Genomic DNA, 17,348 nt, shown 5'->3' on the forward strand with positions numbered 1-17,348 from the left:
CCCACACAGAGGCACCATTGGCTATGACTGATAGGCTAGACTCCACCCCTTTGCTCAAATTGACAGGAGATCATATAATTGACACCATCTCCATCTCTCATATCTTTCAACATGCTCCAAATCAGCAGGTCTAGGTGCCAGTTAAAATTTTTCATTTGAATTACTCTACTTTTCTTAAAACATAATGAAAATGGGGACACCATCCCCTCCTTTGGGCTATTTCTTAGCATGCTGCAGGATGCTATCATTAATTCATATTTTCTCTCTTATCCATCCACTTTTCAGGGGTGTTTTCATTTCCCTGTATCCTGCTTGCTTGTTTTTCTTTTCACCATCATTAGCCTTCATGTGTTCTCTTTTCTTATAGCTCTCATTGCCTTGTAAGCATTTCATCTTGTAAGCATTTCATTATATCGAGTCAGGATTTTCCCACATTTTCACCAATTACCTGATTGCTAGGCCTCTAGTCTTTATTACTTCCAATGCAACCTTCCCATGAGATCATTCATTCAGCAAATATCCAGCATGGATGATCAGCCTGTTCATGAGCTTGACTTGCATAACTGGTTTGCTACTGGTCCCTAACTCAAAAGCTGAGGTCCAAACTTACTCAGTAGAGCTGCGAAGGAAAAGGCCCAGCAAACTGCTCCCCTTAGCATGACAGCTAATAATTCTCCATGAAGCAGTTCTACTGTGTCACTCCCAGGGCCATGATGTGTTGAGGTCTGACTTGCAGAAGTTAATAACAATCATATATGGTGGGTGCTATTGAGTGCAGTAATGGCATGTTAGAGACATTAACTTACACCCACTGCATCCGATCAACCTTCAGAGCATCTCCTTTCCCTGTAAGGACACAATTGAGCATCTACCCTCTAGGCAAAGGCTTCTAAAACCCTTCGGGTGAATGGACTTACACTTTCCTCCCTTACCATGTGTCTTAAAGACTTTTCACATGCTGTTCCCAATCAGACTATGGAGCACTACCTCGCCATTCGAATTACTTCATTCCTATGTAGCCTTCAGTGTCTTATAAAAGGTTCACCTCCTCCATGAAACCTCACTGATGATCTCTCCCACCAATGAATCATTTTTATCCTACATTGTGCCTCGAACAACTTTTGATTATTGCAAAACTCAAACTGCAGCATAGTACTGCTTGAAGTGCCTTCCCTAAGGAATGATATTTTCTTTCAGGAAATGGATCATTTCCTATCAGTCTTGCTACCTGCCCCACCCCACTAACCTTCTCCCTTGTGCCCCCTGTTTGACAGAGCCGTACCTGGAACAGCCAGTATTTAATACCTGCAACGATGAGACTCAAAGGGCCCAATGTGACCCTGAAAAACCTAGTGGAGTGTTTCCTGACACCTTCGTGAGATCTATTCCTCCTGCCGTTGCAGATATTTAAATTAACTGGCAATTAAAGAATATCATCTTTGCTGGGGTAATATTAGTAATTATCTATTTCCTGAAATGTGCACAAATCTATGTTTGGGGTGTGGACAAGATATAGAGTTAAGATATTATACCTAGATGACACGGCATATCAAAGAAGGAGATGTTGCCTGGTAACGCTCAAGATTCAGAGTCTGAAAAATGAGGTTCACACACAGAGAGGAAGAGCTTGGCTCCAATCAATAGTTAATTAATGTCAGAGAGCTGCTAGAAAGCAGCCCTCCTGCTTCGTTTAGGGCTGTGTCCTATTTTATCATTTTGCCTCCTTTTTACAGCTTACATATATGTGGCTTCCAGATATGAAAAAAATAGATTTTAAAAATATGCAAGAGGTATAAGGAAGGGGAAGAATACCTGTGAAATAAAGGAACAGGCAGCTAAAATAGTCAAAATCACACAGATGATGGAAATTAGACTGTTATAAAAGCTTTAAAAATGCACTGTCAAACATTCCTTATAAATTAAGGATTCACATTTGTTTGAAGACCACACTCACATGCTTAATTTATTAATTTAAACTCCAAACCTCCTCTACTCTAGAATACTAAAAGAGGGACAGTGTACAATGCTGCTCCATTTTTATGACATGTATAATTTATATCCAGTAATATCATTCAATTCAACCACAGAATTTGCTGTGTCATATGGGTAAATAGATAGAAAAATGGAATATAAACAGATAGACAATTAGACTGTAACCTGATTTGTCATATGAGTTTTAAGGGCTCATTTACAGCATAAAACCTTTGTGCAATATATTGAATAAAATAAAATTATGATTTATGCATAGTGCAAGACTAACTGATTCCACACAGTTTGAAATATACTATTTAATATAGAATACTGTCATCTAATTCATAAGAGGCAACAGACAAGTGAAATTTACAAAAACCTCTGCTGTCCAGGCCTTGGGCTGCTGACCTCAAGATTTGTGGTTCGATCGCACCAGCAGTTCCATGGGAGGACAGGGCAGCTGTTTGTTTCTATAATATTTTGCTGTCTTGGAAAGCCTAGGGAACCGTTCTGTTTTGTCCTGTAGGTTTGGAATTGACTTGGTGGCAGTGTATTTGGTTTGAGGTTCATTAATGTAGTAAGGAACCTACCAGTTGCTCTGGAGGAGAAAATACCTGGTGATCTGTTCTCATACAGATTACAGTCTGGAAAACCCTACGGGGCAGTTTTGCTCTGTCATATAGGAGTTCTACGAGTTGGAATTGGCATGCAGACAGTAAAAACACAAATGCAGTCGCATTTCTCATTCAGTGAAATGCATTGGTGAATTGCCTCATAACAAAGAAGCGATGACAGACTGTACAAGGCATTTTTGACTTGCTACTAGAGATGAAGGAAATAGTTGGAGAATGGATTCCAGGAAAGACAGCATTTTGAATACTAAAGACAATTGAAGCTGAATATTTTGCCAGTAGACAAACCTCTCCAGCCAGTACTTGCAATCAGATGTTATGTTATACCATTTATTGATACAGATGCTATAGCAAAATGTGGTGAAGAAATTAGATGGCGCCCAGCTCTCAGATAAAGTAGTGTCTGGGGTCTTAAAAGCTTGTCTCCAAACAAGCCGCCATGTAAGTGAAATGTCAGGTGTGTCCACATGGAAGAAGCACACCAATATCATTTACCAAAGGATTGTAAATCATATCATCTGAAACCAAAGGAGGGAAGAGCATTAGAGTCTAATTTGTGAGAATCTGGTTATCAGAAGGGTATGAATGACTGGGAACCTAGGATACAATTGTCAGAGCTACATAAGAATTAAGCCTCCTCCGGTGATCTCCCTCTATCCATAATAGGCAGATGGGAAGACAGTGGTTACTTAACAGAGAGCATTGGGGATATGACCATAGAAGATAAAAAAGATAAGCCTGATTTGAATGGTTAAAACCTTGCAGTTAATCCCACTCTGATGCATGTTAGCCCTGGTCTAGTTTTCAACCTTTTCCATATTTTTCGTCTGTTCATATTGGGTTGATCTCAGATCTGTTATGTCTTTGTGGGCACCCCCTTTAATTTTTGTTATATGTTTTTCTGTTTTTCAGTAAATGAAATCCAGGATTGATGAACCTATAGGGACAGCAAGTACAATTAGGCTTTCTGGGGGGCAGGGAGGGAGTACAGGGGTGGTGGTTGGGGGGTGGTAAGAGGGAGCTGATGTCAAGAAGTTCAAGAAGGAAAAGAATGTTTTGAAACTGATTGTGGCAGCCATTGTGCATTAGTGCTTGATGTGATTGAACTATGGAATGATATGATATCTGTATTAACTCCCAATAAAATGGATTTGAATAAAAAATGATGTTAACTTCTTTCTCTAATTAATATATGCAAACTGAGTGTCTATGAATTGTAAATTTTTCTATAATATTTTCATGTGAATCATATGAGTTCTGTGCTCAAAAAGGTCTTTGTGACAGTGACTTATGGGATAGCATAAAATCATGTAATATTTTATTCATCAAGTCACAATAAAAACCTGTTAATGCCATCCAATAACAACTATTTTAATAAGTAAAACTGAAAGCAAAAGTAGATTGTTTTGAAGATAGAAATATTGGCACAATTAGCCGAGTTTGCAATGTTGACATATCCATGCACATAAAAATTCTTTAATTTGCTATGCAATTAGAGATTTGGAAACATGAAGAATGTAAATTCATGTGAATAATTTTCCTACTGGCATCAAGATTTTCCTCCGTGCTTTGTCATATTTAAATTTAATGTGGGCCAAGTTTTCTAAATATCCATTATTTCAGCTTGCTATATCAAATAAAGGATCCCTGATATTATTGTAGTTTACACATTGGGCTGCGAACTACAGGGTTGGCTGTTCAAAACAATCAGCCACTCCATAAGAGAAAGGGGAGATTTTCCACTTCTGCAGATAGTTACAGGCTTGGAAGCCCACAGGGCCAGTTCTACCCTGTCCTAGTTGGGGTGGCGGTTGGGGCAGGGGGAGGGGGTTGAGGAGGAAATGGCTGTGAGTCAGAATCGACTTGATAGCAGTGAGCTGATCTCAAATAAATTGTAAATTGATACTAATTGAAAGAAACACATTACTTATGATTTAACTTCAGTTCCTTAGGCAGGGACATTTAGAATTGCTCAGTGTACCCATACCAAGTCAAAGGAGAACCTTCAGTGACATGCTTGTACATAATGCTTACCTCTCAGCCAGAGTTTGCTGTTCATTGATCCCAACATTAAAAAGTACTGGATACACATGAAGCAACTGTCCTTCTTTAATCTGCAGGGGCAACGACTCAAACATTCTAGCCGGAAGCTTGACCTCGACCACGTAATGTTCACTACAGAAAGTAAAAAGTGAAAGGGGAAAACAATCACTTATTCTGTTGTTTAATGTCATTTTCCAACCACTGGACAGAAATAATAGAGACATTGAAATAGGGCTTATTTCAATGTGCTCAATAATCACTTCATTTATTGCATTATTTCGTTACTTGCCCCAAAGAGTTGTAAAGGCCTATTTACATGCCTGTTTACATATCTATATAACTATTAACTGTTAATTTTTATATATTCAGGGTCACGAGCATATTTTTTCCTAGTCTAAGAAATGTCTTCCTTATCTTGGATATTAGCATTTAAGGTCCAAAAGCTAGCAGTTCGAATCCATCAGCATTTAAGGTAAATGCCAATATGTCTGGAGTAATGTCTGTCATTTCAATATTTATTTTCCATATCTTCTTCTTATGATTTTTCAGAGCCAACCTGAAAAACACATGTGGGGCTAATTGAAAGGTGGAGAGTTAAATGGGTGGTGAGACTCGCCTTTCTAGTTCTTGGGTCTCTTGCTTTCTGATGGTCGCACCAGGGTGCAGCTGCCTTAGCAGTTCCCTGCTTCAGCTTGCAAGATTGACTTCCTATAAGACATCCCCAAGGAGAAGCCACATGGACCTATCCCAATGCAGCCCTGGGTGCTGGAGCAGCCGTGTGGAGACCCCTGCTAGTGCTGAGATGCTTATTCGTTCAATGACTCAGCTTTCCTCCTGCAGTCAGCATCATTGCCTCTGTTTTGTGAGGTGGAGGACTTTGTTGACTGGTGTTGGGTTAATGGGTCAATGTTGGACTTGTGGGCTTGGGCAGCATTGGGTTGGGATGTTTTCGTGATGCACACTTTCTTTACATAAAACTCTCTTATACATGGGTTGCTGTGGATTTGTTTCTCTAAACTACCTAGACTAATACACAACCTTATTGTCTTTGTCTGGATTCAGATCAATATATTTTTGTGTCGTTCTAATTCTTCTGTTGATTAATTTTATTATTTTACAAATTATTTTCCTAGTGCTTACTATAAGGATTGTATATGCATCTGTAATGTTGACGGTCTAATTCAGATAGTTGGTCTGAGATCTTGTTGTGTCAGCTCTCATTTACACATATATGACAGAAGGAAATGTTTTCTAGTCCTGAGCCACCTTTATGATCTTTAATATGTTGAGTCAATTGTTTTCACTTTTGTTTAAATCCATGTCAATGAGAGGCTCTCTTGTCTTTGATGATCCTCTACTTTACAGATCATGATGCTGGTAAAGGGCTCAAGAGAGGAACTCCCCCTTTCATGCAATTGAGAGAAATATGAGGCTGCCCACACCTGTACAGGTTTATAGCCTTGGGAATCACAGAAAGGGGTGCTCTCAGTGTGAACAGACTCAGTGGTAGTGGGTTTTGATTTCATTCATTCATGTGTAACATTTTCATTTTGACCTTCAAATTTTGAATTTCTTCAAGCAACATTTCAAAGTCCCAATACCAGAATGTTGAAATTTGAGGAACGCGTACTAAAGTATCTTTATCATAGGACATAATTCTTCTGTTGAAGGTCTATTCTATATACCAGCATCTTTCTTCATTACTTCTGATATGGTTCCTATAAAATGCTGAGTTTGAAGACCATTTCTTTAAAACCCTTCTCAGAAATCTTACCATCCTGAGAGTGAATCCTAAGAAATGAAACAAAACAAAACAAAAACGGTTGTATAACCCCCCTGACAGAGGAATAAATCTTCTCTAAGATGCTGCTGCTTTTAACTGAATTTAATTTAAAGTCTTCTAAAGAGTTATGACACTATTAACCAAACGATTCCTGCAAACGTAAAAACATACAGGGCTTTAAGCTAGACAGAAATAAACGAGTAATATGTTCTTACCAAGCATGCCTGCATTTTACATTTCCCAGAGTTCCGGGAGTGGGCGGTGGGGGTGGGGATGGAAGTGTAGCACAATTTACAAAGATTAAGAGGCTTCCAAGAATTTTTCAAGATCTTCCTCTATCATGACACCAACACTTACATCTCCCCACAATGGAAAAGAGACAAAAAGGATAATTCCCAAGAAAACCTCTTGGTTTGTTTGTTAGGTATCAAAATAATGTATCTAGCAAAGCTCGATCGCTAGGAAATGGGTACCACTTACCGCCTTCCTGTTATAACGGGCAAGACATCATTCGATTTGGCTTCAGTTATTCTAAATGCTACTTTCTTCAAATCTGAAATGCCAACAGCCATGTCCTCGAGCATTCCAATTTCATCACCTAAACAGGGGAAAGTGCCTAGTTACAAACATGCTACTTGAGGAAAGTGTCGCAGCGGCGCTACCTGCATGCTGCGATTGGCCTAGCATTTTAGTGAATGAGCCTCTCAGCGCAGTGGATCCATTCTAAACGCCTCCCCTTAGAGGCTGGCTGTTTTCATTCGCGAAATAAGAACCGCTTCAATGGACCCCAGCAGGCAATGTACCCTTTAAGGGAAAGCAGCGTGTACACATTTGCTGGGAACCTGGAAAGGAGATTCAACCAGGTTATGAGACAACAAACTGCGCAGCTCCCTTTCTCGAAACAGCACCGGTGCTTTATTTTTAGAAACAACAGCTGTGATTGAATGGGGGAAAAAAAAAAAAGACTGACCTGGGCTCATACTGTTTATACTTATCAATATGCTGACAGTAAAGCTTGTGAAGGAACTCATTAAGAAGGATACTGAGCAGTCACTCATTGGTAGTATGATAGCATAAATGAAATTTTAAATTTCCTGGTGGTCATATTTAGAAGAATAAAACCAAAAGTGAAATTGACTTTAAGAATACATATTCACCTTACCCATTAGACTCAAAGAAGAATAATAACCTGATAATCAATGTAAAAAGTATTATTTAAGTATTTGCGTGGTTTTTTAGTAGTGGTTGATCTGGTGTGTGTGTGTGTGTGTCTTCTTTTGGACTAGATAGATTTTAAATTACCAACAGCCACATGTGTCTACTATATTGAACACTACAGTTCTAGACATGAGAGGATTGAGACTTTAAAAATGAGGTCATCGTATCAGTGCTGGCAAAGAGCCTTTCATATTAAAAAAAAGAAAGCCAGATGGCTCAGGTCTTCAGTATGAAAAAAAAATCTATAATTCCATTTTCAAAACATAATGGGGGCAAAAGCACAGTCACAAGGTGAATGAATGCAAAGAAATCTGTGGTTATATTTTTTCATATAATAATTGAGGCAATAAAGGTTTACTTCTCATTTTGGTAATTAATTAGGAAACCTATTGGTCACATATCCCTGGTGTGATGGCTGGCTTTTAAAACAACTCAGTGTACCTGGCTGAAGAGAGGGGTGGGGTCCAACCTATCGATCAGGTCACAGCCTGGTGATGCCTCCTTGGGGCTGTGGCCTTTTTATTAAAGAGACACTGAGGCTTTCTCTGTCCCTTGCTCCTCTTTGCCTTCGTTCTCGCTTGGAGTCTGCGTCGCTCCGAGGGCAGCCAATGTTCCCTGCCTTCCCTGGGAGCTGGTGTGACCCAAGTGTTCCTGGACCATGGCTGCATGTCCCTCTGCACCCACTGGCCTATGAGTCTGAAGGGGGCGGCCCCCGGCTAGCATCTCAACCATGGATTCAGTTGGACTGGACTGGACTGGATAATTTTCTTGATGGAAAATGCTTTTTTGACATACATTCTTTCTTAAACATGTATGTGCTTTGCTGGTTCTGTTCCTCTAGAAAACTCAAACCTAACACATCTAGGCATATGAATATGATTGTAACATGCATTAAAATAATACTCACTGTATGTACTTAGCAGTCCTTCATACTGTACGATCAAGCCAATTGTGTGAAGCTGGTCTAAGAAGCCAGGGTCATCCAAGCTTGTATGCAATTTGATGATAACGCCACAGACCAATCCAGCAAGCTGAAAATAGATAAATAAGTAAGTACAGAAATAAAGGTAGAAGAAATCAATATATCAACAGAGATAAGGAAACTCAGTTTAATTTTCATGTTTTAAGGTTTTTGAGACATTAGGGTCTGTATTTCAAATTTTCAAATATGTTTAACAAAAGCATGTGTTTATACATAGATATTCAAATAAGGAGAGTCTTTGAACTACTAAGCACTTGTATGAAAAAGCTTAAGACAGATAGTTTCATGAAAAAGGAAAACCCTGGGCTTCGGTGTTCACTTGAAATATCTTCACAGTCTCTCTCATCATTTCCAAGAGTTAGACCAGAAAATGCTATTTAACGCTTCCAAACTTTATTTTTTTAATGTGTGTAGGAGAGTGACAGGAACACATGTCACAAAGTCATTGGAAAGGTACAATGAAGGAGCACCTACGAAGGCAAGCATAATGCCTAAAGCTTTCTTTCATACACTGGTTCATTCACCTGGGACCATCTGAGAAAGAGGTGAAGCCAAGGAGAGTTGGGTAAAAATATTTACAATGACAGGGAACGTTTTCTTCTATGTGTTCTGTCTATGGATGTAGAGAGAGACAGAGATGGAAGGGAAAAGGGGTGCCGGGGGGTATGGAGGGAGGGAGGACCAGCACAGTCATTGTGATGGAGGGCAGTCCAGACTCTGCAAACGTATTTTATAAGCAAAGAGGTGGAGAGTACTGTCAGATACTGTCTGGGGTTGCGTGGGGGAACTATACTGATATAAGGTTGGATCTCATCCCTTTTGATAGTCCTGGCTAGCCAGCTCAGGTACAAAGCAGCAGTCCTTTCCTTTCCTTTGTGTAAACCAGCACTTGCCTAAGGCGGGTGCTCTTTCCTCCCCAGACCCCTGCCTAATGGAGAGGAATGTACATTTCAGACACGTGGACACCCACTTCCACATATAGAAAGACATTTCAGTCTCATACAATGGTTCCACATAACCTTAAATGCATATTTTCTATGAATGAGCAACTTTAGGCACTAACAAATGGAGGGCCAGAAACATTTTCAAACTAAAATTGCCCTAAAAGAACTCTCTCCTCATGAAAGGTGGCAATGTTCGCAGGTCAATTCTGTGTGCAAAAGAACCACAACAGGCACGTACCGCTTGACTGAAGACGATGTCTCTTCTCAGGGTCAGCATCAGACACTGGGGCAAGCTGTAGGCGAGCTCCTGAAGCAGCACGAAGGTCAGCGACTGCTTGGCCCGGCTCACCACTTCCCCCATGCAGTCCTTCAGGGTAAGGATGAGGGGGTGCAGCTGCTCGTACCAGTCCTCTGCATGGGGGCGAGGGTAGGGGATGAAAGAACAGTAGACTAAATGAAGGAGGGCCCTGGAAAATACGCGTTAGCATCCACAACGATTCAATCTGAAAATCTCTCTCGTCGAAATCTGTCCACTCAACCTCAGATGTCTCCAGCAAGTCACCCATTCAATCTGGACGTATTCTACACATTGCGGTAGAGCTCTGTTCATCTCTGTTTAATACCACCTGTGTTTCATGTGTCTAAGTGGACACAATAGGAAAGTACACGGTCGGGGGGTAAAAAGGCAGAACTTCAACGAGATGAATTGATTCCGGGACTTCAACAATGGGCTCAAACATAACAACTGAGAATGGCACCGGACCAGGCGGTGTTTGTAGCCCATGAGGGTGCTAGAGCTGACGCCAGGGCATGCATATCTTTTATTGCAGGAGTGAGAATCTCCCCAAACCTCTCCTTCTGCAATCTTCATTTTCTTGGTTATACATTTAGTTCTATTACTGGAATAATATCATCCTCCTGCCCTTTCCTGTCAACCTTTATTACTTTCTCTTAGATCACATGCCAGTCCTCTGTCTTATTGATCTCTTGCCATAAAGTCATCCTCTTGCTTAGAGTAGACTGCAAGTCCTCGTGACATGGTGAAGCAGAGACGCATGCCTCCATCATGTCCCCAAGGTTGGAATCTTTATGGAAGCAGATTGCCACATACAATTTCTCACATGGAATGGCTGGTAGGCTCAAACTACTGAACATTTGGCCTGGGCCACCAGGACTTTTTACCTCCAACCAGACTCAACTAAAATCACTTCTCAAGAGCGATGCTAGAAGGTGTTTTTAATTCCAAGGCATTACTCTGTCCCCGTGTCCTTACTTAGCAAACCATTAAAACACTGACATAGAACAAATTACTCACACAAACGAAAAGACAAAGAAACAAACTCACTGCCGTAGAGCTTACTCTGACCCCAACTGACCCTAGAGGGAAGAACTTCACCTGGTACTTTCTGGGACTGTAACCCTTCAGCAGTTTAGAAAACCCCATCGTTCTCTCCAAGGAGCACCTGGTGGTTTTAAACTTGTGGTTAGCAGTTAGTGGTTCATAACCACTGTACCACCAGGGCTTGCTCTCGAAAAATCCTGTCGTATCTGGCTTCTGCCTACATGCGAGGCCTCCTCTCTCACAGCTTCTTTAGATGCAGATAAAGTGACAAGAAAGCATTTCAACAAATCTGTACTATTTTCTCTACAGACTTCAAGGAGCTGGACTCATAGGTTAAGATTGGGCTGCTAACCAAAAGGTTTGAACCAACCAGCCACTCCATGAGAGAAAGCTGTGGCGGTTGGCTTCAGTAAATTTATAGCATGGTTTCCCCATACAAATCTATTTCATCTACATCCCTCTTTTCAGAACAAAATTAGTTAGTACCCGCAGCTACCACCGCCTGCCCGTCTCCCCCCACCCACTCCAGCAATTAAATGTTGTGTATTAGATCCCAGCACCCAGGATAAAGTATAGATATCTGTTTTTTGTAGCTTCCCTAGATCACCCCAGCGCCCCACTGGGGGCAGCATCTCCCACTTTGGGAAGCACCGCAAAGCACTGGAAATCCTATGGAGCCAGTCTTTGGACTATAAGGTCACTATTAGTCTTGATCTGCTTGATATCAGAGGGTTTGCTTTGGGCTGCAGACTTAATATAGATTTTATTTTTTACAGGAAGTCTTCTATGATTTTTCCCCTCAGTCCTCTTCTCCCTTACTGTCAATGTCCGTCTGCTAGAAAGGGAGCCCCCTTGACAAGCTTCATTTGAATGAACAAAGTTACAACCTGATATAAAAGGTCCTTTCAGAGATAGACACAAATTAGGAAAATCAAGCTCTGAGAACATTTGGATTTCAATCGTGTTCCTCCAAGACAGGACACAAAACGGATGGCACCTGTGCTATGTATATGTCTAGATTTCAACATGCTTCAGTTGGGTAATTATGACTTTGCCATACAATACAAAAATGCGGCATAGTCTGTTCCCATTCATGTGGATATCCAAGCCCTGAAAAATGGATGGATATTCAGAACCTACACTTGGAAAATAAATATTTCAATGAATTAATGGGGAAGTACGTGTTAAAAGAAAACAAACAGAAAATGGATTTTATTTTGGCTAAGCCCTATCAGTTTCTAGTACTAAAGAAATCCCAAACATTAAATAAAGCATGTGTACAGTAGATGGCACTGGTTTATCGGGCTGAAGTATAACAACATTGCCACCAGTCATTCCACCCAGAGATATCTCTTTATTAATACATTTGAATCTTTCCCAAACAATATATTTTTTCCTCCTTAAGCATCTTGCATCAGAGTACCCTGTGTCAAACAGTCAATAACTCAGCTGTGACTGTTATATACTCTTTTTACATGAAAAATGAACTTAGAAGTACACTATACTCCTTTTAATATTAAATGATAGTTCAAATGTAGCTATTGGCCTTGAAGGTTGGTCAAAGCCACAATCTCACAGATGTCTTTATAAGCAATTAGGGTAATGTCTTTAATCACTCTAGACATCTTCCTCACACTTACCTCACTACTGGTTTTTAATCATAACTTACAGTCAGATAATCAAAAAGAAGAATTCGATTTCTAGTCCTACCGGAATAGAAGTGGAAACCTGGAACAGATGTGGGCTAAGTTTCAACTGATACTCTAAATCTAGGAGCACTGTTAGATTCTTTGCTATTACTAGCACTTTAATTTCAGTGTTTTCATTTCCTATAACTATAAATACCTTCTATGGTTAGAAGGAGTCTTGGGGGGGCAAAGTGTGTTAATTAGCCATTGGGCTGTTAACCAAAAGGTGGGTGGTTCAAGTCTGCCAAGGAGAAAGATAAGGCACTCCCATCCGGACATCTGTTTCCGAGTAAAAAGTTACAGCATCAGGAGCCCTCGGGTCACTCACTGTGAGTCAGAATTGCCTCCGTGACAGTGCATTTGTGGTTTTTGTTTTTTAAATGGTTACATTGTAAGGAAAATGACAATTAAGGGAACCAAATATAAAGGAGAAAAATTACAAGTCTTGAGGTCTAAGTAGTGTGTCTTAAAGAAAGTAAACTTCTCATGGAGAAGCGTAAGTAAGAAGGCTAAAAATACTACTCCCTGCCCCTAGGAAAAGAAGCAATTAAGTTCAGCAGATAAAGGAAAATGCCGCTGGAAAATGTGAATTGCAGTGACTGAGGCTTTCTTATAGGTTCCGTGTCCGAAGCCAACAGCACGGGGCGTGACAAGTCAAAGAAAGGTGACAGGCAGGTCAGAGATGGCCCTTTTGCTCCAGTAAACACGGAACCGTTCTCACAAAGGAAAAGCAAGTGACAAATGTTCGTTTGGTTTGGTTTTGGGGGCTGGTGGTGTATGTGTGTACATAATGCTTTGGCTCTTCACACCTTGAGACCTTTGTTGCATTCCCCTTAGTAGCGTCTCTTCACCTTTCACTGTTTACTTGGTATTGGCTTGATTATTCTTAGGCGGACGCCCAACGATGGCCAGGAGGACGATGGTGTTCCCGCTGCATGCGCTCATCTAAGGCATAATTCCTAAAATCAACACCCGTTCACCTCAATTGTTGTTCATGACATGAATGGGTGCTGAGCACACACACAAGGACCACAGATAGTTCCCCCAGAAAGGCTGCGAAGCCCCGGGCTCACGCAATCTAGTGCCAGCGCCAATGCCTCCTGCATGAGTCAACCGGCCCGGCAGGCACTTCAGTGCCCAGCATGTTGATTCTGTCCCCTGGGCTCCTGGCAGTGATAGAGGGAAATATGAAGAGAATGGTCGAGTGTCTGTATAAAAACTTTCTGAAACGACTTAACCCTGGGACCAACAAGCAGAACACATAAAATATGTGTGGCTTAGCTGAGCCTTCCTGGGCTTTGGGAAGTGTGTTGGAAGGCCTCCACGCTGAGTCTGGTTTCCGGTTCTTTCCTGGCCTCTCTAGCGTATGCCAGTGAAGTTCACGGAAGGATTCAAAGAAGGCTGCCAGGTGCCCCCTCACCTCCTCCACACACCGTCTCTTTCCTGTACAGGATGTTCACACCCCTGAGCTCAATGGAGCCAAACACCAGCCGACTGTCGCAGATGATAATGCTTTCTTTCCAACCGCTGAGCCCTTTCCACTCAGATGCTTGGGCCTCCTCGCTCATTTAAAATAACTAACTTCAAAATAGCTGGTAGCCATTGTTATTGTTGTTATCACCATCTTTCAGACACAGGGGACAAAATTAGAGCCCCAAGGCTGCATGGCTGTTCGAGTGTCTACAAACGGATAGAGGAGAAAGGAGACCAGTTCATAGTACGCATCCAAGTTACGATGACAAAATGTGAGGTCCAATCATCGGAATGGGGTTTCAGGTAGATGCTGATAGTCCCCAGGCTGGAAAGAGAACCTGGACCAAATCTGCCGTCAGCCGGGGTGCTGTGCCCTGCTGCAGCCTCCGGTCACACAGAACTGAAGGGCGCATGGTTAGGGAGGGGGAAAGTGGTAGAGGACAGTGGCATTCCGGCCCACAGACACTGCTCTCTGAAGGGCTGGTGTCCTCCTTCAGGAGCTGGCACACCGTCAGGTAAGTTTGGGACTGCTAGCAAGTTGAGGTGATCTGTCTCTTAAAAAATGTACGGCCTTCAAAGCTCTGTAAAGGACGGCTGAGTCGGAATGGGCTTGATGGCAGTGGACGTGTCCTAGTCCAGCCCAGAGAGGGCTACCTGTGCGCTCCTCTCTCAGTGAAGGTCCTCAGGGTCACTTTGACAATGCGAGCATCCTAACTCGGATCTGTCAGTCAATCAGTGATAACGTTTCCTCTACAAATTCTCTACAGCTAAGCATTTTTATACGAGTTTAATGCACGTAACCAACATATTCTTAGACCCTAGAAACCTGAACTGGCTCCTTCCAGACGCAACATACATCATTAGGGAACTAAAACAATCTCCTGAGGGTTGGTTACACAAAACGTGTTACATAGCCACTCAGAATGCCCACTTTTAAGTTATCCTGACCTCTGCCCTGTGTCTGCTACAGGAATTGAAAAATGAATCTGTGATTATCTCACTTTAATAAATGCTAACCTTTTGTCAAAAGCATTTCCTTATAATACTTTCCTCACTCCCCTCTTTTTGCTGCCATTATGAAAAATATACTGTTTCATTGGGAAATTAGAGATTTTTGATGTGAAGTCCTATCAAACCTCTCACACAAGTTCATGGGCCTGGCAGGCGCTTGAGTGCCCACATTGTCATACATGGTCTTTCTGCTACGACGAGCTTTTCAAACTACTCTCTCACCAAGCAAATGTTTTCATTCGCTCTTTAAATAAATGTTTCTGTCTACAATGTCCATAACTCATGGCACCTACCTTCAAGAACCTTAACCCACCAAAGAGAAAGTAAGAGGTAGAAAGTCAGAGCTAACAAAGAAGGGCTAGATGTGCGCTGTAAATGTTTGGACTCGAATTCGACCTTGCAAATCTAGCTAGACCAGAGGATGTACACTGGTACAGATAGGAACTGAAAATATAGGGAATCCAGGGCGGATGAGCCCTACAGGACCAGTGATGTGAGTGGCGAAACAGGGAGGGTAAAGGGAGAGTGGGTAGGAAAGAGGGGACCGATTACAGGGAACTATATGTGACCTCCTCCCTGGGGGACAGACAACCGAAAAGTGGGTGAAGGGAGACGTCGGACAGGGCAAGATATGACAAAATACCAATTTATGAACTATCAAGGGCTCATGAGGGAAGGGGGAGCAGGGAGGGAGGGGAAAAATGAGGACCTAATGTCGGGGGTTTAAGTGGAGAGAAAATGTTTTGAGAATGATGTACAAATGCGCTTTACACAATTGATGTGTGTATAGATTGCGATAACAGTAGTAAGAGCCCCCAATAAAATGCAAAAAAACCCCAAAAAACAGTAAGTTTGCTAAAAAAAAAATAATAATGAAGCAAGTTTAGGGGAGTAAAGGGTTGAACGGCAGGAGAGCTCCTCTCTCTCAGGCCAGAGGACAGCGTGCTTGATGACTGTGTTCTTGAGTGAACCCTGGATGGGAATTCCATGGAGAGGAAGTTCACCTAAACTGCTAGCCTGCAGGGAGCGAGCACTCCTACAATGAAATGCAGGACTAGGTCTGGGAGGCATGCCTGGTATGATAACTGCGTCACATTTTTATTTTTTTAAAGCCGTAAAATGGAGGGAGGTATAGGAATACTTGGAAAGGAAGAGGGAAAGGGCTATGCTGATGGGAGACATTGATTGCTGTTCTTTAATGTCATCATACTGGATGATGTAATGTGATAATCAACCAATGAGTTGAAAGGGAAGTTTCCTGGCCTGGGGAGGAGGGAAGCTGGCTGACTTCAGACTATAAATAGATAACAGGCAGAGCGCTGTGTCTTTTAACCTGCGTTCTTCTTGCAGTGTGGCCTTATGGGACATAAGCCTGCAAAGCTCTCTGACCTATTGGCTGACCTACAGACTGTTGTTTCCCCAGCATGCCCTGCAATGTCTTAAGCCCACAGCGGGATTCACGCTACTTCCAGTCCTCATAATTGCATAAACCATTTTCCTGAAGTAAATATAAACTTATGAAAGAGCTTCAAAAAGTTCATGGGGAAAAGTCCGTTACCTCCTAAACCACCTTCCACAAACTTTGTGAAGCCCGTCGTGTATCCATATCCATATGTGTGCATGTGTATCTATATGTCCAATCTGCTGTAAAAGACCTCTTTAAAATACTGAAGAACAAGGATGTTACTCTGAAGACTTAGGAGACTGCAGTGCACCTGCCCAAGCCATGTATTTGCAGTCACCTTCCATGCTGGTGAGAGCTGGAAAGAAGAGAAGACTGCAGAAGAATCGACGCACTGGAATGCTGGTGATGGTGAGTCACATGGAAAACGCCATGAACTATCAATGAGCAACCAAATCTGCCTTGGAAGCAGTGCAGCCATAATGCTTTCTCAAAGTAAGCATGGTGAGCCCGTACCACAAATAGTTTAGACATGTTAACAGAATAGACCGGGCCCTGGGAAAGGACATCGAGGGTGATAAAATAGAGGGTCAGCGAGCTAGTTAGTTTATTGTGCCAACCTGCCCAATAAACACATGTGGGATTAATTGAAGGGCGGAGAGATAAATGGCCCGGCGAGCCTTGCCTTTCTTGACTCTTTCTTTATGATCATTGGACCAGTGTGCGGCTGCCTTGCTTGTTCTGTGCCTCAATTTGTAAGCTACACTTCCTGTGGGACACCTAACCCGTGGACTGGATTGCTGTAGTTTGAGGTTCCTTCAAGACCTGCTTCACCACACCATTGGAATTTATATCTCTT

At 41.9% G+C, this 17,348-nt stretch overlaps 1 protein-coding gene across 1 annotated transcript in view; it reads right to left on the reverse strand.

Moving 5' to 3' along the window:
• Positions 1-17,348, reverse strand: part of INPP4B (inositol polyphosphate-4-phosphatase type II B) — a 459,089-nt gene that overhangs the window by 97,103 nt on the left and 344,638 nt on the right. The window contains exons 13-16 of the mRNA XM_045293549.1: positions 9,812-9,984; positions 8,555-8,678; positions 6,910-7,027; positions 4,638-4,778 (exon numbers count right to left, since the gene is read on the reverse strand). Coding sequence (XP_045149484.1) covers positions 4,638-4,778; positions 6,910-7,027; positions 8,555-8,678; positions 9,812-9,984 — 556 coding nt within the window. The remainder of the gene's footprint in view (positions 1-4,637; positions 4,779-6,909; positions 7,028-8,554; positions 8,679-9,811; positions 9,985-17,348) is intronic.

Source organism: Echinops telfairi, unplaced genomic scaffold, assembly GCF_000313985.2.
Source record: "Echinops telfairi isolate 266 unplaced genomic scaffold, ASM31398v2 ScPeMD7_2186;HRSCAF=2738, whole genome shotgun sequence".
Classification (NCBI taxonomy): Eukaryota; Metazoa; Chordata; class Mammalia; order Afrosoricida; family Tenrecidae; genus Echinops; species Echinops telfairi.